This window comes from Pristiophorus japonicus, chromosome 3 (assembly GCF_044704955.1).
Source record: "Pristiophorus japonicus isolate sPriJap1 chromosome 3, sPriJap1.hap1, whole genome shotgun sequence".
In the NCBI taxonomy this organism is placed as follows: Eukaryota; Metazoa; Chordata; class Chondrichthyes; family Pristiophoridae; genus Pristiophorus; species Pristiophorus japonicus.
In genome coordinates, this window is record NC_091979.1 from 258,678,533 (window position 1) to 258,700,237 (window position 21,705).

At 45.2% G+C, this 21,705-nt stretch overlaps 1 protein-coding gene across 1 annotated transcript in view; it reads right to left on the bottom strand.

Annotated features, from left to right (window-relative positions):
* The window catches only part of LOC139260240 (pancreatic lipase-related protein 2-like), a 70,115-nt gene that overhangs the window by 26,640 nt on the left and 21,770 nt on the right, over positions 1-21,705 (bottom strand). The window contains exon 2 of the mRNA XM_070876566.1: positions 2,349-2,397. Within this exon, the coding sequence (XP_070732667.1) occupies positions 2,349-2,397 (49 nt within the window). The remainder of the gene's footprint in view (positions 1-2,348; positions 2,398-21,705) is intronic.

Sequence of the window (21,705 nt, forward strand, 5' to 3'; positions counted from 1 at the left end):
TTTGGAGCGCATGCATCTGGATCCTCTGGTGGATCTTCAGGATCTTGAGGAGTGTCTTCTTCTTCTGCAAAAGACAACATAACAGTCAAATAGTTAGCAGCACAGGAGGGGGCAGGATGGGTGGCACGAGTAGTCTGACACATAGCAGGCCAGTCAGCAGGTTGATTTGAAGGGCGACTATGCATTTTAATGACTCACCCTCACCCTCGCGTGTGGGTCCAGTTTGTGCAGAGCTTATTCTTTTTCTGCCAGTGCGACTCAGCAAGGCAACAACCCTCTGTTCCAGGGGTGACAGTTGGTGCAGATTTGGCGGACCTCCTCCTGTTCTAGTTCTCTCCCTTTTGTTGTGGGCCAATTTCTTCTGCAAAGATGAAAATATTAATTTTCAGACATGGTGTGCTTCTGATGGGTGGGACATATACAGATGCTCACATTTTCCACTGTAATTCAATTTAAAGATGAAGATATTACTTACACTCACTACTTGACCAATGTCCTGCCATTTCTTCTTGCAAGATCTTCCAGATCTTGCGGTATTGACCCCAGCGGAGTATTCTTCTGAAACAAGGTTCCATCTTTTTCTCATTTCCTTGGGTGAAACTTTTGACTGAACACTCTTGCTGATGTCCAGCTCCAGCCATTTCTCCTCAGTTACAGTCACAAGTTTCTCCTCTTCCTCATGCAGGAAATTCGTTGTTCGTCTTGCACGCTCTTGCGTCATTCGTCTATTGGTCTCACATGCAGGTAATGTTCAACATTCACACTTCTCACCTTTCTTCCACTTATCCAGCACTCCTTTCCACTCGCTCAGCCACACAAAAATCAATATTCAAACTTTACCTTTATATATGCTCCATTACAATGATACTGAGGGCGCTCTCCCTTTAATTGGCCAATTAACATAAGAACATAAGAATTAGGAACAGGAGTAGGCCATCTAGCCCCTCGAGCCTGCTCCACCATTCAATAAGATCATGGCTGATCTGGCCGTGGACTCAGCTCCACTTACCCACCCACTCCCCATAACCCTTAATTCCCTTATTGGTTAAAAATCTATCTATCTGAGACTTGAATACATTCAATGAGCTAGCCTCAACTGCTTCCTTGGGCAGAGAATTCCACAGATTCACCACCCTCTGGGAGAAGAAATTCCTTCTCAACTCGGATTTAAATTGGCTCCCCCATATTTTGAGGCTGTGCCCCCTAGTTCTAGTCTCCCCAACCAGTGGAAACAACCTCTCCGCCTCTATTTTGTCTATCCCTTTCATTATTTTAAATGTTTCTATAAGATCACCCCTCATCCTTCTCAACTCCAACGAGTAAAGACCCAGTCTACTCAATCTATCATTATAAGGTAACTCCCTCATCTCCAGAATCAGCCTAGTGAATCGTCTCTGTACCCCCTCCAAAGCTAGTATATCCTTCCTTAAGTAAGGTGACCAAAACTGCACGCAGTACTCCAGGTGCGGCCTTACCAATACCCTGTACAGTTGCAGCAGGACCTCTCTGCTTTTGTACTCCATCCCTCTCGCAATGAAGGCCAACATTCCATTCGCCTTCCTGATTACCTGCTGCACCTGCAAACTAACTTTTTGGGATTCATGCACAAGGACCCCCAGGTCCCTCTGCACCTCAGCATGTTGTAATTTCTCCCTATTCAAATAATATTCCCTTTTACTGTTTTTTTTCCCAAGGTGGATGACCTCACACTTTCCGACATTGCCAAGCTTCCTGTTGCACTGCGCATGCGCATGCGCGCAAGCTGAACTGCCCATTGCGCATGCGCGCATGCTCAAATGGACATGCGTCCCCCTGCCGGCACTCCACAAAACGCTGGGCCCAAGCCCCGCCCCACTGCCGGCCGCGCTGAGCAAACCCGGCCGAAGCTCTGCCCCCCCGCCCCCCCTAAGCTCTGCAGCGCCACGCTGATCGATCCGGATGACGAGGGAGCGGCCAAATTAGTAGGTACATTTTTCGCACTTCTTTTGGCTCCCCTAACTCTGCCGCTCTAGGCGGCTGGGGAAATTTGGGCCCGATAGACACTATAGGGTAGAAATTAGCTTATCGTGCCAACGCTTAACACACTTGGGCCTAACTCCTCTCTGCCCGCTCAACAAATCCAATGATTTGTCAAACCTGTGTCAAATACAAATCAAAAATAAATGTATCAAATTGACATGCGCACATATACTTGTAGAGAGATGCAGGGGAGAGAAAAAATACAGAATCACTATTGTTTTTGGAGTTGGTTTTCTTGCTGTACACAAAGTTGACAACAGTCTTCAACGGTAAGGCTTGTAAAACTTTATTGGACGTATCGATACTATTCTGTATGATTTCGTTCTTACCTTTCACTGTGTTGCCCAAAGCAACTGCTGCAATTACGAGCCACAGCATCTAAGATGAAATTTAGAAGAAAACATTAAAAATCTTTTGGATTACAAGTAATGTATTCAGGAATCATACGCGTGAATTCTTGCTTACTTTCGCTGGTGCCCCGGCGTGACAGCAACTAGCGATTGCTGGCTCTCTATAACGTGCACACACATATATAAACTGTGCTCATGTTTGCACTGTAGCAATGGTGCTATTTTCGTGCATGTGAAACAGGCAGATGACAAATTAATTCTTGGAGGAACTTCAAACAATGCCAAGCAGCTTTATGAGTTCCAGGTTTCCATGCTTTTTACATGGCTATGACAAACATCTCTTTGCTTCTTTTCATATTCCTTATCAGTAAAGTATTAAAGCGAGTTACACAGGTGCAGCAGTAAAATTTAATTCTGTCAGCTATTGCTTTAACGGTAATAAAAATTTATCAAGCTGCAAAACAATAACATCAATCCCTCTAACGTGGAATGCATTATTATTTAGTGATACCTATTTTCATATCAGGTGACCATACTAGAAAAACTCCATTTCATGGTGCAAAGCTGTGTCATCTCATCCTGCCCTCCTTAGCAGTAGTAAAATGTTACTGCTTCAATGCCACCTAGCGTTGAGATATGTTTTTCTAAATGTAACAATCACAATAATTTACATTAAAGTAGTGTCTTTAATGGAAAAAAAAGTCCCACATTGTTTCACAGATAGGCAAAATGAAAAAGGCCATTGAGTCAGGAAGGGAGAGATTAGGAGAGGTGACCAAAGACTTGGTCGATGAAATAGGTTCTGCCACCAATGGTGGGTGAATGAGTGACAGATACACAAATGGCTGGAGTCACAGGAACAGAGTATTTGGGAGGGGAGAGGAACATAGGAACAGGAGTAGGCTATTTAGCCCCTCGTGTTGTTCCGCCATTCAGTGACATCATGGCTGATCTGTGACCTAACTCCATATCCCTGCCTTTGGCCCATATCCCTTACTACCTTTGGTTAACAAAAATCTATCAATCTCAGATTTAAAATTAACAATTGACCTCACATCAATTGTCGTTTGCGGAAGAGAGTTCCAAATTTCTGCCAACCTTTGTGTGTAGAAGTGTTTCCTAACTTCACTTCCGGAAAGACCGGGCTCTATTTTTTATACTATGTCCCCTACTCCTCGAATCCCCCAAACAGCAGAAATAGTTTCTGCCCTATCAGTTTCCCTGAATATCTTGAAAACTCAGATCACCCCTTAACCTTCTAAATTCCAGGAAATATAACCCTAGTTTGTGTGATTTCTCCTCATAATGTAACCCTTGGAATCCAGGTATCATTCTGGCAAATCTACACTGCACTCTCTCCAAGGCCAATATATCCTTGCTAAGGTGTGGTGCTGAGAACTGCTCACAGTACTCCATGTGTGGTCTAATCAGAGCTTTGTATTGCTGTAGCATAACTTCTACCCCCTTATATTCTAGTCCTCTGGATATAAAGGCTAGCATTCCATTTGCCTATGTGATTATTTCCTGTACCTATTCATGACATTTTAATGATCTATGCTCATAGACCCCCAAGTCTCTTTGGACCCCACTGTTGTTAACTTGGGGACTGGGGTAGATTGTAGGGATAGGGTGGGGCAGGGCCATAGAGAAATTTAAAGATGAGGGATTCAAAATTAATACACTGAAGGAGAGGGTGCCAGTGTAGGTCAGCGAGGGCAGGGGAGTTGGGTGAAAATGACTTAGTGCGGGACAGGATACATGAGACAGGCTTTTGGACAAGTTGCAGTTTGTGGTGGATGGAGGATGGGAAGCTGTAAGAATATCAATATATTTTTAATGGAATATGGGAGATTTAAGTAAAGCCATTGTGCTTTCATAAAAGTGTTTGACTCTATAGCAGTTAAGTCAAAGATGTGTGGTATGGATTTATTTTGACTAATTTACTGAATACCACGATAGAATGCACAATGAGTTGTTTTTTAAAGGTAAAAGCATTTTGGAGAATCATGGGGACAATTTTCAGCAAGGCTTCCGTCCGCCCAAGTGCCGCCCAAAGTGCCGCCGATGGCCACCGAGGTACCAGATGATACTTTGGGCGGGATCTTCATGAAGAAGGTCCCTTGAAGGTCGGCGGGCGGCAAATGGAAGACGTACGCCACCAATCTGGGCAGCAGCGGGCGGGAGCTCTCATTCTCGGCAGCAGAGGCGCTTGCCACCCAAGTGCTGCCGAGGATGGAGTCGGGCCCACGGAGGGTCGAAGACCTGAAAAAAAAACAACAGCAAAAATGTTTTTAAAGTATCCAAAGACCTTCAGGGGACCCCATCCAGGTAAGTCACTGTTGAAAAAAAGTATTAAAATGTTCACTTACCTTTTTTTTCAGGTTCTTCCAACTCACCGTCAGCCAGCGGTCCACCCCCGTTCTGCAGCCGAGTCCCTCCCGCCGGCTCCCGCCCACAGGAATCTGGGAGCTTGGCAGGCAGGAGCTCAGTTGCGCCACCCGGCCATCCACTGACGTCAGCGGGAGGTTCTCGGCGGCTCTCCCCTCCCACCTCCAAAGTGGCACTGGGCGGATCTTCAAGAGGAATGTCGGTGGCAGTGGGCGGCAGTTAGCGGCAGCGAGCGGTGAGGTGCTGAAAATCGGCTCCATAGTGTTACAGTTTGAACATTTTCAAAGCACTTTTTTTATTATTGACTTAGCAGCATGACTGAAAGTGCTATTGCGCTGGTTGACTCCTCCCTCAACACCAAGGGTTTTTTCCACAGTGAACAAGTAATGAACCCCTTCCTTCTATTTCCCACAACTGAATTGCTGAATGTAAAGACATGTGGTATTGGTGTCTGAAGTATCAGCTCGAAGTGATACCACGACTGCGAAAGCTCTTCTGGAACAAGTTATTTCAAGGTGGGGAGATCGAGGTGATCGATAGGTGATTTGTGGGCCAGATCATGGAAGAAATGTGGACTACTTTAGGGAAAGAATAGAAATTCCACATCCCACAGCACCTGCATCAGGCTTGGAAAGAACAAATAGGTTAAAATTATGTTGAAGAAAGTAGTCAGTGAGACTGAGACCGCGATCTTAAAATACCCGTGATTTTGATGGTAATTAGAGGACTGTGTCTTTTGAAGCCGTGACAGGTCATGAAAACGTGTCTCCAAAACACCTCTATGCTGCCCTGATGTTAAAACAAACCATTGCCACTGAACCTGTTCAGGGACACCCACGGTTGAAAGACTGCCCCTTTTCAGTTCATTAATTCAGTTAATTTCTGATTCAATTCTAACCAGTATGGAGAGTTTTTTTTTCATTTTAGATTGAAAGGATGGCTCCTTGCTGCTCTGATGGATTTTGTTGTGACTAGTCAGGAAGGAGGTACCAGAGTACCTGAATACTTGTTTGACTAATGACTGATGACAAGGTGGGCTGATATTTATCTGACAGAATCATGCATCCAAAACTTCAAATTATTCCTATTTCTGGCAATGTGGTGTATTATGCCAGGAAACCTGCAGGCAGAGTAACATTATTTCGGACTGATTCCTATGATAATAACAATATCGTTGTTATCTGTTGATGTAAGACCGATGGAAATATTTAAAGTGGACTTGATAGACTTGTTGGGAGATGACATAAAAAACAAAGTGTTGTCTGCAATGGAACTATATTATTTTTAAACTATATTAAGAATAGCAACTAGGGGAATCCTTTAAACAGGTTTCACAGTAAAAGAGCACAAAATATCTAGCAATCACATTTACATCATAATTTTCATATTGGCGACTCAAGTTCATGAATAAAGTAGCATAATTTCTTTCTTTATTCATTCATGGAATGTAGGCATCGCTGGCAAGACCAGCATTTATTGCCCATCCCTAATTGCCCTTGAGAAGGTGGTGGTGAGCCGCCGCCTTGAACGGCTGCAGTCCATGGGGTGAAGGTACTCCCACAGTGCTGTTAGGTAGGGAGTTCCAGGATTTTGACCCAGCGACGATGAAACAACGGCAATATATTTCCAAGTCCGGATAGTGTGTGACTTGGAGGGGAATTTGGAGGTGGTGGGTTCCCATGCGCCTGCTACCCTTGTCCTTTTACGTGGTAGAGGTCATGGGTTTGGGAGGTGTTGTTGAAGAAGCCTTGGTGAGTTGCTGCAGTGCATCTTGTAGATAGTAGACACTGCAGACATGGTGTGCCGGTGGTGAATGTTTAAGGTAGTGAATGGGGTGCCAATCAAGGGGGCTGCTTTGTCCTGGTTCCATTCTTATCTATCTAATCATTGCCAGAAAATCATCTTCAAGGGCTTCGCATCCCACTCTCGCATCATTATCTCTGGGGACCCCAAAGATCTATCCTTGACCCCCTCCTATTGCTCATCTATATGCTGCTCCTTGGCAACATCATCTGAAAACACCGTGTCAGTTTCCACATATACACTGATGACACCAAGCTCTACCTCACCAACATTTCTCTCGACCCCTCCACGGTCTCTAAACTGTCAGACTGCTTGTCTGATATCCAGTACTGGATGAGCAGAAATTTTCTCCAATTAAATATTGGGAAGACCGAAGCTATTGTCTTTGGTCCCTGCCACAAACTCCATTCCTTAGCCACCAACTCCATCCCTCTTCCTAGCACCTGTCTGAGGCTGAACCAGACTGTCCACAACCTTGGTGCCATATTTGACCTGAAATGAGCTTCCGACCACATAACTAAGATCGCCTATTTTCACCTTTGTAACATTGGCCGTCTCCGCCCCTGCCTCAGCTCATCCGCTGCTGAAACCCTCATCCATGCCTTTGTTACCTCTAGACTTGACTATTCTAATGCACTCCTGGCTGGCTTCCCATGTTCTATCCTACCTAAACTTGTGGTCATCCAAAACTCGGCTTCCCGTCTCCTAACTTGCACCAAGTCCTGCTCACCCATCACCCCTGTGCTTGCTAGTCTATATTGGCTCCTGGTTAAGCAACGCCTTGATTTCAAAATTTTCATCTTAGTTTTCAAATCCCTCCATGGCCTCACCACTCCCTATCTCTGTAATCTCCTCCAACCTTACAACCCCAGCAGCACCCACCCACCCCCTCCCACCAAGATATCTGCACTCCTATAAATCTGCCCTCTTGAGCATCCCTGATTATAATCATTCAACTACTGGTGGCTGTGCCTTCAGTTGCTTAAGTGCTAAACTCTGGAAGTCCCTGCCTAAACCTCTCCGCCATACCTCTCTTTCCTCCTTTAAGATGCTCCTTAATACTTACCTCTTTGACCAAGCTTTTGGTCATCTGCCCTAATTTTTCCTTATGTGGCTCGGTGTCAAATTTTTTGTCTCGTAACACTCCTGTAAAGCGCCTTGGGTTGTTTTACGACGTTAAAAGTGCTATATAAATACAAGTTGTTGTTGTTGTTGTTGTTCAGCATGTGGCATGAAGAATCTCCAACTGCACTATAGAGGTTGATCGATGGAACTCAAAGAGAACTAATGTATGAAGAGAGGAAGGTATTGTGCTCCACACCATGTATATGGTTTGGCAAACATTTTACCTTACACGAACTAAAGTGACTAAATTTGGGGATAAAATTTTGGTGCCTGTTAGGGCCCATGATGTTGCAGAAACTCAAGTAAACGTTATCCTCCAGACAAATGCCTTACGAGCAGTTGTAAATTATGGCCATCCAATTGCAGCCTTTCTCAAGTTTTAATTCTATCTACCAATGCACCAGCACTTCTCAGGGATAGTACCATTTTTATGCAGCAGCAGAATGATGATATTGAACAGTCTATTGCCACCTGAGGTAAACATGAATGATGGGAGGTGGTATATAGTGTCTCTGCCTAAGGGCAGCCTCTGCATTTCTGCAGTTAGCACAGCTATTCATGTTGATTGTCCTTGCAGTAATGGCTTGTCCTGAAACAAGATATGATAAGAGAAAATACAATAAAAATATTAGCTCTGATGGGAAAGTAAGTTTGCAAGACCACAAAAGGGATGTCTTTTTTAGCCTCAAAGTAAGGAATGTAAGAATATCGATATGTTTTTACATTACTTTTATTTCGAACAAAGACAGAACAGTTGGTTTAAATTGCACTCTTGAAATGCCTGTCTTTTCCCATCAATGATGCTGAGGAGATTGCTGCAATATACATGGTAATACATTGCTATAGAGCATGCATCAAAGGTTTTTTACAATAAAGCTATGGCTCTGAGGAAAGCAATGATAGGAAGTAACAGTATGGTATGAAAAGGCCTGGGGCCTCTCCTGTCTGTTTGGCAAACTGTTCCAACAACTGGGTGGTCATAAAGCATCAGATAGTGTTGCATCCAGCAGAAAGCAGATGATAAAGAAAATGATATAAAAAGAAATGCCATGTTTTAACTTAGTTAGAAAGGGACCTATCGCTACCTTCGAAATCCGGTGGCGTGAACATTCTTAGAGAAGCCATCTTCACGATTCTTCATTAAAATCCACACACGTCCGACATGAGGATAATGTCCTGGCCAATATTTATCCCTCAATCAACATAACAAAAAAAACCAGATTATCTGGTCATTATCACATTGCTGTTTGTCGGAGCTTGCCTGTGTGCAAATTGATTGCCGCGTTTCCTATATTACAACAGTGAATACACTCCAAGTACTTAATTGACGGTAAAGCGCTTTGTGATGTCCGGTGGTTGTGAAAGGCGCGATACAAATGCAAGTCTTTCTTTCTTTCTAATATGCAGTACTCTGTATGGGTGTTTAGGATGTTTAAGATTAATGTTTTGTCAATAATAAATGAAGTCAACTATCAGACACATTACTGTCTCTAGCTTTATGAATCTGTCCAACAGAATCTAACAAGGAGAACACTGATTCTGGGCAATGGTGGGTAGGCACCAGATTTTCAGCTGCATGAGGCAAGGAGAGATGTGCCTACAATGACACTGGTGCCCACCGGCCCATGCAAGTTAGGTGCCCTTCCACTAATCCCACAAAATCCAGTGGCGGGCATGCAATGCCAGTGCAAACACCAAGATCGTGGCCCATGGACTTTCTTGTTAGGACAGAGTTGTTAGCTTCTTGTTAGCTTCACTTGCATTTAACTAAGCTATATATCTACCCTGAGAGTGCTTTATACTGACACTGAATGCTTGACATGAAAGATGATACAATCCATTCCTCAACACTAATATATGTCATTTTGATGAACACAAGAAGTCAATAAAACATAAAGATATGCAACTGTTAAACACAACTTTGCTACTAGAGAATTTAAAGTAGGTTAAGGAAAATTGATCTGAAATGTCAAGCTGTGTTTTCAGTTGCTGCCAGAACTGCTGTGTATTTCCAACACTTTATACTTTTATGACTATTCCTATTTGTTGTTTAAGATGAGGTACTGCCAAAGATAGTTTTTTGAGATTAAGTTTAACTGCAGGGCTGCATTTTTTTTAAGATAATTTGAACAGAGTATACCATCTGCAATGGTAATAAAATCTCTCATATATTCAAAAATAAAACATGATCAAAAATGATCAAAGGAAGAGTAAATATTAGTTGCTAAATGAGGATAATTAAAACTTATTTGGTCTGTAGGAATGGTGCCACATGTTGCAGCTAAATTCCTTATTGCTAACTTTATTATGTAGTAAAGTTCCACGTTTAAGAAGCATTTACATTATAATGGTGGTGGTTTTGCTTCACTAAAGTTGGTTTATAAATCCAGTTCATTTGATTCTAAAATGAGGCAAAATGAGACTCCCAGAGGAGATCTCACTCCACTTCACTCTGGAGTTAGATCGGACTCAACTCCATATTTGAAATCATCATCATAAGCAGTCCCTCGAAATCAAGGAAGACTTGCTTCCACTGTAAAAGTGAGTTCTCAGGTGACTATCTAGTCCAATACAGGAATTACAGTCTCTGTCACAGGTGGGACAGACAGTCGTTGAAGGAAAGGGTGGGTGGGGAGTCTGGTTTGCCGCACGCTCCTTCTGCTGTCTGTGCTTGGTTTCTGCATGCTCTCGGCGATGAGACTCGAAGTGCTCAGTGCCCTCCCAGATGCTCTTCCTCCACTTAGGGCAGTCTTGGGCCAGGGATTCCCAGGTGGGGATGTTGCACTTTATCAGGGAAGTTTTGAGTGTGTCCTTGAAACATTTCCTCTGCCCACCTGGGGCTTGCTTGCCGTGTAGGAGTTCCGAGTAGAGCGCTTGCTTTGGGAGTCTTGTGTCAGGCATGCGGACGATTTGGCCCGCCCAACGGAGCTGGTCGAGTGCACGGCCTTGGACAACGTGGACCATTTTCCATACCTCGAGAGCCTACTATCAGCAAGGGCAGACCTCGATGACGAGGTCCAACACTGCCTTAGTGTGCCAGTAGAGCCTTCGGTCACTTGAAAAAGAGAGTGTTTGAAGACCAGGACGTCACATCTGGCACCGCGTATGGTCTACAGGGCTGTAGTGATACCCGCCCTCCTATATGGCTCAGAGACATGGACCATATACAGTAGACACCTCAAAGCGCTGGAGAAGTACCACCAGTGCTGCCTCCTCAAGATCCTGCAGATTCACTGATAGACGTACCAACGTCAGTGTTCTCGATCAGGCCAACATCCCCAGCATCTGAGCATATTTGAAATACAAAACTTTAGCATTGGTGTGAAACGAAGCCACTTTGCAACGACACTAAAAGAAAGACCTGCATTTACATAGCGCCTTTTATGTCAAAAAAACAATCGTTCACCACTATTCTCTGTTTCCTGTCACTTAGCCAATTTTATATCCATACTGCCACTTTTATTCCATGGGCTTCAATATTGCTGGCGAGCCTATTATCAAACACCTTTTGGAAGTCCATGTACACCAAATCAACGGCATTGCCCTCATCAACTCTCTCTGTTACCACATCAAATAAATTAATCAAGTTGTTTTTTATTTGTTCTGGGATGTGGGCATCACTGGCAAGGCCAGCATTTATTGCCCTTGAGAAGGTGGTGGTGAGCAGCCGTCTTGAACCGCTGTGGTCCTTGTGGTGAAGGTACTCCCGCAATGCTGTTAGGGAGTGAGTTCCAGGATTTTGACCCAGCGACGATGAAGGAATGCCGATATACTTCCAAGTCAGAATGGTGTGTGACTTGGAGGGGAACTTGGAGGTGGTGGTGTTCCCATACGCCTGCTACCCTTGTCCTTTTGGGTGGTAGAGGTTGTGGGTTTGGGAGGTGCTGTCGAAGAAGCCTTGGTGAGTTGCTGCAGTACATCTTGTAGATAATACACACTGCAGCCACGAGAGAGTGAATGTTGAAGGTGGTGTATAGGGTGCCAATCAAACGTTTCTGATCAACGGTGACCCCCAGGATGTTGATGCTGGGAGATTTGGCGATAGTAATGCCGTTGAAAATCATGGGGAGGTGGTTAGACTCTTCCTTGTTGCAGATGGTCATTGCCTGGTGCTTTTGTGGCGCGAATGTTACTTGCAACTTATCAGCCCAAGTCTGAATTTTGTCCAAATTTTGCTAAATGCAGGCATGTGGGCATGGACTGCTTCATTTTCTAAGGAGTTGCTAATGGAACTGAATGCTGTGCAATCATCAGCGAACATCCTCACCTCTGACCTTATGATAGTGGGAAGTTCATTGATGAAGCAGCTGAAGATAGTTGGGCCTAGAACACTGCCCTGAGGAACTCCTGCAGCGATGTCCTGGGGCTGGGATGATTGACCTCCAACAACCACAACCATCTTCCTTTGCTGGGCATGACTCCAGTCAGTGGAGATTTTTCCCCCTGATTGCCATTGACTTCAATTTTACTAGGGCTCCTTGATGCCACACTCGGTCAAATGCTGCCTTGATGTTAAGGACAGTCACTCTCACCTCATCTCTGGAATTCTGCTCTTTTGTCCATGTTTGGACCAAGGCTGTAATAGAGCTGAGTGGTTCTGGCGGACCCAAATTGAGCATCGGTGAGCAGGATTTAAAAAAATTTGTTCCTAGGATGTGGGCATCGCTGGCAAGGCCAGTATTTATTGCCTATCCCTAATTGCCCTTGAGCCGCCTTCTTGAACCATTGCAGTCCATGTGGTGAAGGTACTCCCACCGTGCTGTTAGGGGGGAGTTCCAGGATTTTGACCTAGTGACAATGAAGGAACAGTGATATACTTCCAAGTCAGGATGGTGTGTGATTTTGAGGGGAACATAGAGAGGTGGTGTTCCCATGCACCCGCTGCCCTTGTCCTTCTAGGTGGTAGAGTTCATGGGTTTGAGAGGTACTGCTGAAGAAGCCTTGGTGAATTGTTGCAGTGCATCTTGTAGATGAGCCACGATACGTCAGTGATGGAGGGAGTGAATGTTTAAGGTGGTGGATGGAGTGCCAATCAAGTGGGCTGCTTTGTTGTGGATGGTGTCGAGCTTCTTGAGTGTTGTTGGAGCTGCACTCATCCAGGCAAATGGAGAGTATTCCATCACGCCCCTGACCTGTGACTTATAGATGGTGGAAAGGCTTTGTGGAGTCAGGAGGTGAATACCCAGCCTCTGACCTGCTCTTGTTGCCACAGTATTTATGTGGCTGGTCCAGTTCAGTTTCTGGTCAATGGTGACCCCCAGGATGTTGATGGTGGGCGATTCAGCAATGGTAATGCCGCTGAATGTCAAGCGGCAATGGTTAGGCATCGCTTGTTGAAGATAGTCATTGCCTGGCACTTGTGTGGAGCGAATGTTAATTGCCACTTATTAGCCCAAGCCTGCATGTCATCCAGGTCTTGCTGCATGTGGGCATGGACTGCTCCATTATCTGGTAAGTGTCGCTTGATAGCTTTGTTGATGACACCTTCCATCACTTTGCTGATGATTGAGAGTAGACTGATGGGTCTTTAATTGGCTGGATCGGATTTGTCCTGCTTTTTGTGGACAAGACATACCTGAGCAGTATCGGTTAGATGCCAGTGCTGTAGCTGTACTGAAACAGCTTGGCGAGAGGTGGAGACCTCAGGAGGAGGCCAATATGGATCATCCACTGGGCATTTCTGGCTGATGGTTGCTTTAGCCTTGTCTTTTGCACTTGCATGAGGATTGGGATATTGATAGAGCCTCCTCCTCCCTCCTCCTTAATTGTTCAATTGTCCACCACCATTCAGGACTGGATGTGGCAGGTTTGCAGAGCTTTGATCTGATCCATTAATTGTGAGATCGCTTAGCTCTGTTTATAGCACATGGCTTCCACAGCTTAACATGCGTATAGTCCTGTGTTGCAGCTTCCCCAGGTTGATACCTCATTTTTAGGTATGCCTGGTGATGCTCTTGGCATGCTGTTCTGCACTCCTCATTGAACTAGGGTTGGTCCCCTGGCTTGATGATAATGGCAGAGTGAGTGATATGCCGAGCCATGAGGTTACAGATTGTGGTGGAATCTATGATTTACCTTTAACAAATGCATGCTGGCTTTCCTTAATTAATTTACGCTTGTCCAAGTGACTGTTAATTTTATCCCCGATTATCATTTCTAAAAACGTCCCCACTACCGAGGTTAAATTAACTGGTCTGTAGTTGCTAGGTTTATCTTTGCAGCCTTTTTTCAACTAGGGAGTAACGTTTGCAATTCTCCAGTCCTCTGGCACCACCCCCATATCTCAGGAGGATTGGAAGATTATGGCCAGTACCTATGCAATTTCCACCTGTACCTCACTCAGCATCCGAGATGCATCCCATCCGGTCCTGGTGACTTGTCTACTTTTAAGTACAGCCAGCCTTTCTAGTACCTCCTCTGTTATGTATAGAGAAAGAGTCAGAATGAACACTGTGAGCTCAAAGTAAAGTGTGACCGTAGTCTTTTATTGCAGGTCTCCAGAGTGCCTCTTCAACCTGTGAGGCCTCCTTAAATACCTGTACTTCCAAGGGATTATGGGATCCCTTGGGACTCCAGGGGATGAGCCCTCTGGTGGCTGTACAGAGTAAATACAAGTTTATATATATAACAACACTCGCCAACGCCCCCCCCCCAAAGTCAATAATGTAACTATTTACAATGTAAGTCGATCTGGGGCCCTTCTTGCCCTGGTTGATCGTCTCGGTGTGAAAGCTGGTATTGTTGAATCATTTGTTGGGCCCTCGCTGGGTTGCTGTATAGCTGGCCTTGCTGGGCTGCCTGGTGTGTTGCACCCTGCAGGGCTGCTGTGGATGATGGGTTCTGCTTCGTGGTCAACCATGGTGCCGGTTGCCACTGGTGTGTATGTTGGGGGATCAAAAAAGGTAGGGTCCAAGGTGGTTTGCTCAGGGTAGTCCGTGAATCTAAGTTTGATTTGGTCCAAGTATTTCCAGTGAATGAGTCCATTTGACAGTGCCGGGAAGCCACTTGGGACCTTATCCATGATTCAATACAAATACAGGATCATTGATTTCAATCTCGCGTGACACATTTGCGCTATCATGGTATGTACTTTGTTGAAGCCGCCTGCTCTCTACCTGTTCATGTAGATCAGGGTGAACTAATGAGAGCCTTGTCTTAAGTGCTCTTTTCATGAACAGTTCGGCAGGTGGGATCCTAGTGACTGAGTGGGGTCTCGTGCAGTAGCTAAGCAGGACTCGGGATAGGCAAGTCTGCAGTGAGCCTTCAGTTACCCTCTTCAAGCCTTGCTTGATGGTTTGCACTGCTCTCTCAACCTGACCATTGGACGCTGGTTTAAACGGGGCAGATGTGACATGTTGAGCCCGTTGCGGGTCATGAATTCTTTGAACTCAGCACTGGTAAAACATGGCCCGTTGTCACTCACCAGGATATCGGGTAAACCGTGAGTGGCAAACATGGCCCGCAGGCTTTCAATAGTGGCAGCGGATGTGCTAGCCGACATTATCTCACATTCAATCCACTTGGCATACGCCTCTACAACCACAAGGAACATTTTGCCCAAGAACGGGCCTGCATAGTCGACGTGTACCCTAGACCACGGTTTGGAGGGCCAAGACCATAAACTAAGCGGCGCCTCCCTGATACATTGCTTAACTGCGAGCATGTATTATATCTGTGGACGCAGGACTCTAAGTCCACATCGATACCAGGACACCACACGTGGGATCTGGCTATCGCTTTCATCATTACGATGCCTGGGTGGGTACTGTGGAGGTCACTGATGAAGGTGTCTCTGCCCTTCTTGGGGACCACTACTCAATTGCCCCATAAAAGGCAGTGTGCTTATATAGACATTTCATCTTTGTGCCGCTAGAACGGCTTTATCTCTTCCTGCATTTCCACTGGGACACTGGACCAGCTCCCGTGAAGCACACAGCTTTTGACTAGACATAATAAGGGGTCCTAGCTTGTCCAGGTTTTGATCTACCGGGCAGTGACGGGTGATTGCTCACTTTCAAATGCTTCCATAACCTTGGCTAGATCTGCAGGCTGCACCATTTCCAACCCCGTGGTGGGCAATGGCAGCCTACTAAGAGCATCGGCGCAGTTTTCTGTGTCTGGCCTGTGGCGGGTGGCGTAGTTGTATGCAGACAACATGAGCGCCCATCTCTGGATGCGGGCTGATGAGTTGGTATTTATCCCTTTACTCTCGGAAAACAGGGATATAAGTGGCTTATGGTCGGTTTCCAATTCAAATTTTAGCCCAAACAGGTATTGATGCATTTTCTTTACCCCCTAGACACACGTTAATGCTTCTTTCTCAATCATACAGTCGGCTCTCTCAGCATTAGACAGACTCCTGGATGCATAAACAACTGGTTGCAGTTTCCCAAAATCATTAGCTTGTTGCAATACACACCCAACGCCATATGACGACGCATCACATGCTAGTACCAAACGCTTACATGGATAATACAACACAAGCAATTTGTTTGAGCATAACAATTTTCTCACTTTTACAAAGGCATTTTCTTGGCTTTTGCCCCAAACCCATTCGTCCCCTTTCAGTAGTAAGACATGCAGTGGTTCTAACAGTGTGCTAAGACCTGGTAAGAAGTTACCAAAGTCGTTCAGGAGTCCCAGAAACGACCGCAGCTCCGTCATGTTCTGTGGCCTCAGTACATTCTCGATTGCCTCCGTCTTCGCATTGGTGGGCCTGATGCCATCCACCGCAATCCTCCTCCCCAAGAACTCCACTTCAAGCACCAGGAAAACGCACTTCAAGCATGATAACCTGAGCCCCACGCGGTTGAGTCGACTAAGAACCTCCTGCAGGTGCTGCAGATGCTCAACTGTGTTCCGACCTGTGACCAAGATGTCGTCCTGGAAGACCACGGTGTGCGGGACCGACTTCAGTAAACTTTCCATGTTTCTCTGGAATATCACCACCGCTGATCGGATTCCAAACGGGCATCTGTTATAAACAAAAAGACCTTTGTGTGTGTTGATGCAGGTGAGGGCCTTTGATGATTCCTCCAGTTCCTGCATCATGCAGGCTGAAGTCAGATCCAGCTTCATGAACGTCTTTCCTCCCTCCAGTGTTGCAAAGAAGTCGTCGGCCTTTGGTAGTGGGTATTGGTCCTGCAGGGAGAAACGATTGTTAGTTCCTTTGTAATCACCACAGATCCTGATAGAAACATAGACATAGAAACATAGAAAATAGGTGCAGGAGTAGGCCATTCGGCCCTTCTAGCCTGCACCGCCATTCAATGAGTTCATGGCTGAACATGCAACTTCAGTACCCCATTCCTGCTTTCTCACCATACCCCTTGATTCCCCTAGTAGTAAGGACTTCATCTAACTCCTTTTTGAATATATTTAGTGAATTGGCCTCAATAACTTTCTGTGGTAGAGAATTCCACAGGTTCACCACTCTCTGGGTGAAGAAATTCCTCCTCATCTCGGTCCTAAATGGCTTCCCCCTTATCCTTAGACTGTGTCCCCTGGTGCCATCTCCCTTGAAGACTGGGATGATAAGACTGGCCCACTCGTTGAACTCAATCGGTGAAATGATGCACTCTCTTTACAGCCAGTTTAGCTCGATCTCTACCTTTTCTCTCATCATGTATGGTACTGCTCTCGCTTTGTGATGGATGGGTCGCGCCCCCGGAATTAAGTGGATCTGCATTTTTGCTCCTTGGAATTTCCCGATGCCTGGTCTGAACAGCGAAGGAAATTTGTTTAAGAGCTGGGCACATGAAATGTCATAAGCGGGCGATAGCGCTCGAATGTCATCCCAGTTTCAGCGTATCTTTCCCAGCCAGCTCCTGCCGAGCAGCATAGGACCATCGCCCGGTACCACCCAGAGTGATAACTTGTCTCCATCGTAGGAGACCTTTGCGGTAGCAATGCCAATTACAGGTATCAGTTCGTTTGTGTAAGTTCTTAGTTTCGTGTGAACTGGAGTTAAGACTGGCCTTGAGGCCTTATTGCACCACAGTCTTTACAAAGTCTTTTTGTCCATGATGGACTGGCTCATGCCCGTGTCCAGCTCCACTGACACCGGGAGTCCATTTAGTTCAACATTCAGCATTATCGGGGGACAATTCGTGGTGAATGTGTGCACCCCATGTACCTCTGCCTCCTCGGTCTGAGGCTCTGGCTCATCGTGATCCTCCGTGGATCTGTCCTCCTCTGCAACATGGTGGTTTGCAGGTTTAGCAGGATTTGCAGCTCGCCTGCACACTCGTTGGAGGTGTCTCATTGTTCCACAGCCCTTGCAAACATACCCTTTGAATCGACGTGAACGGAAATGATGATCACCCCCGCAGGTGTTAACTGCCTTGCATTCATCTCCCTTGATGGTGGACTCTGAGTCATCTGCGGACATGCAGCTGCAGGTATGTGTGACCTGTCCTGTATGTTACAATTCGAAAACAACATCACTTTGTTCACAGTACTTGTAGCAGCACTTGTGTGCTGAGAGATTTGCTTCGTATTGTCACTGGTGGCAATGAACGCCTGGGCCATCGCTATGGCTTTACTCAAGGTTGGGGTCTCTACAGTCAAATGTTTGCGAAGTATGGTTTCGTGGCCAATGCCAAGTACAAAAAAGTCTCTGAGCATGTGCTCCAAATGTCCTTCAAATTCACAATGTCCTGCAAGGCATCTTAGCTCGGCGACATAACTCGCCACTTCAGACCTTTTGTAGGTGTAGAACCGGTACCTCGCCATCAGAACGCTTCCCTTCGGGTTCAAATGCTCTCGGACCAGTGTGCACAAATCATCATATGATTTCTCCGTGGGTTTCGCTGGAGTGAGCAGATTCTTCATGAGGCCATACGTTGGTGCCCCACAGACAGTGAGGAGGATTGCCCCTTGTTTGGCAGCGTTCTCTTCCCCATCTAGCTTGTTGGCTACGAAGTATTGGTCAAGTTGCTCCACAAAAGTTTCCCAATCATCTCCCTCTGAGAATTTCTCCAGGTTGTCCACTGTTCTCTGCATGTTTGGGTTCGCTATCTGCATTTCGTCGCCAGTTGTTATGTATTGAAGAAAGAGTCAGACTGAACACTGTGAGCTCAAAGTAAAGTGTGGCTTTAGTCTTTTATTGCAGGTCTCCAGATTGCCTCTCCAACCTGTGAGGCCTCTTTAAATACCTGTGCTCCTAAGGGATTATGGGATCCCCTAGACTCCAGGAGATGAGCCCTCTGATGGCTGTACAGAGTAACTACAAGTTTACATATATAACATCCTCCTTATCAATTTTGATCCTATCCAGTATCTCAACTACCTCCTCTTTCAGTATGACTTTGGCAGCATCTTCTTCATTGATAAAGACAGATGCAAAGTACTCATTTAGTACCTCAGCCGTGCTCTCTGCCTCCATGCGAACGTCTCCTTTTTGGTCCCTAATTGGCCCCACCCTAACTCTTCCTACCCATTTATTATTTACTTGCCTATAGAATACTTTTGGATTCCATTTTATGTTAGCTGTCAGTCTAGTCTCATACTCTCTCTTTGCCCCTCTTATTTCCTTTTTCACTTCCTCCCTGAACTTTCTATGTTCAGCCTGGTTCTCACTTGTATTCTCAACCTGACATCTGCTTCCTTTTTCTGCTTCCTCTTACTCTCCATCTCTTTCATCATCCAGGAAGCACTGGCTTTGGTTGCCCTACCTTTCTCCCTCATGTACCTCAACAGTACCTGAACCATCTCCTCGTTAAAGGCAGCCCATTGTTCGATGTCAGTTTTGCCAGCCATTCTTTGATTTCAATTTACCCGGGTCAGATCTGTTCTCAACCCACCAAAATTTGCCCTCGTCCAATTAAGTATTTTTAGTAAAAGGATAACAATAGCAGTTCATTAGAACTATTAGTCTGATACTAATATTCTTTTGGTGGTATCTTCTCCCTTAGGCACCATAAATGATCTCAGTAAATGGAGTGCCTGGATTTGGCTTAACAAGCCATCATGGGTCATTTAACCAGCTCAGTCCATAAGGGCCTAAGATTTAGTTGGTTGAATGCTTTAGTTGAATTTTCTTGGAGCTTCTTCCACTTTGCTGCCATAATTTCACCTGAGTGGGCGGAAACCCCATTTATACCAGCGAACGGGTTTTCCGCTGCACTTCCTCTGAAGTTACGATGGTGGAGTGGGAGAAGGAAATTCACACTTGCCCACAAAATTGCTTTTGAGCTAATCACAAATCAAATTTTATCAGTTAAGTTTCAACTTAGGAATACCAATCAGATCTAAGGAAGGTGTTAGATAAAAGGAAAAATTAGATTTTAAACCAAAATAAATTCAAGTAAAATTAATGTTAAGGAGTTAGAATATGTAAAAAAAAGGCAATACCTTCTCCATTCCTTTACAGCATTTATTCTGAAATAATTAGGTGAGGCATTGATAGTTACCAACAACGGCACCAGGGGGAATGGCAGCTGGTAAAGATCTGATATGCCAATGATGTGGTGATGATTTTAGAGACATTAGAAAGTTTACTATAAGCTACAAGAGCTTAGAATGTGGGCTAGAATCAAGATAAAGAAAAAAAAAGTCATTGGTATAAAAGCCAGGAAGGTCGAAAACCATGATAACAGATGATGGTGCTCAATTGAATATATGGACTAATTCATATATCTCAGCAGTAATCTTAATCAGGATAGTAACCGCAATCAAATGTCAAATAGCAAGAGTGAAACAAATTTTTAATAACATGCCAAACTGCTCAACCAACTGACAGCTTAATCTGGTAGCAATCATCAAGATAATGAAATGGTAGGTTTGGTTGACAGCTTTATGTGGGTGGGAAACATAGGGGTCAGCTTTGAAGTAACCGTTTCTATCAGGCAAGAGGCAGATAGTGTAAGCACACTGCGCACCTGATTGAATCAATTTGGAGGCCCGAATTATATTCACGGTGGGGCCTCATTAGTATTCCGTCAGTGACTTGCTCACGTATCTGGAAGAGCACGCCGATCTGGGAGTGCCCAGTCAGTCCAGGTAGATTAAGGAGGGGAACAGGGGGGAGGAAGCAATCGTGAGGGAGGGCCTTGAGGGGACGTACATCAGGGAAGTTTTTGTGGAGCCATGAGGAGAATCAATGCTCTTCATAACCCCACATACATTATTAAGAAAACTTTTTTCTTACAATTTTGTGACCTGCCTGCAGTGGTTCCTTTAAGAGTTTGACCAAATAGAGTAGGTTCCATTGGTGAGCCTACTCTATGCCAAGTACCACAGGGCGGAGCTTGTGCACCACATGCTCTGACCATTGGTACTTCAAAATTGCACCAGGGTCCTATTTATATCATAGGATTCTGATTTGCATGGTAAGGCTCCTGCCTCTTTCTGACCTATACTACCTTTTTCACAGCCCCATTGTTTTGGGAGCTAAGGCAGATGCACAGTTGGCTGGGGGATAGAATTTCCAATGAGGCAGCAACTTTTAAAGTTGTTTATTTATCCGGATATTTTTTTCTGGACATTTTTAAGGGAGGTAAAGGGCAATCTGGGGAGAACTGCTCCTTTTCAGGAAAATGCACTGGAGCTGCTTGCGCAGGAGGTATTAAAAGGATTGGAAGATCACCAACCATTGAAAGCTGAAGTGCAAGCTGCACGGACGGAGGTATGGCAGAGAGTAATTAAATATTCTGCAGATATCAAATGGATGTAAAATAAAGTAAAGGGAATGTAGAGACCTCGATAGCTCAATGACATCAAGAAGTGGTTCTAATGTCAAGAAGGTCAACTAAATTGCACAATTGGCTTAGAATATGGAGGACGGGGGGGCTAAAAATTCAGTTGCGTAATGCCCGTTGTTTAGGCATTATTGGGGCTGGATTAGCTCGAAACTGGTGTCCGAGCAGGGTGCGCATACTTCTGGTGTGGGTCGCGTAAGATGCCATTTTGGTGACAGCATTAGCATTGGTGCTGGGAGCATATGCTGTGAATATGTGGAGTAGGCAGATTGTGACGTCACACATTGATTTGATGGCAGCTCTGCCATTTTCGACCTCAA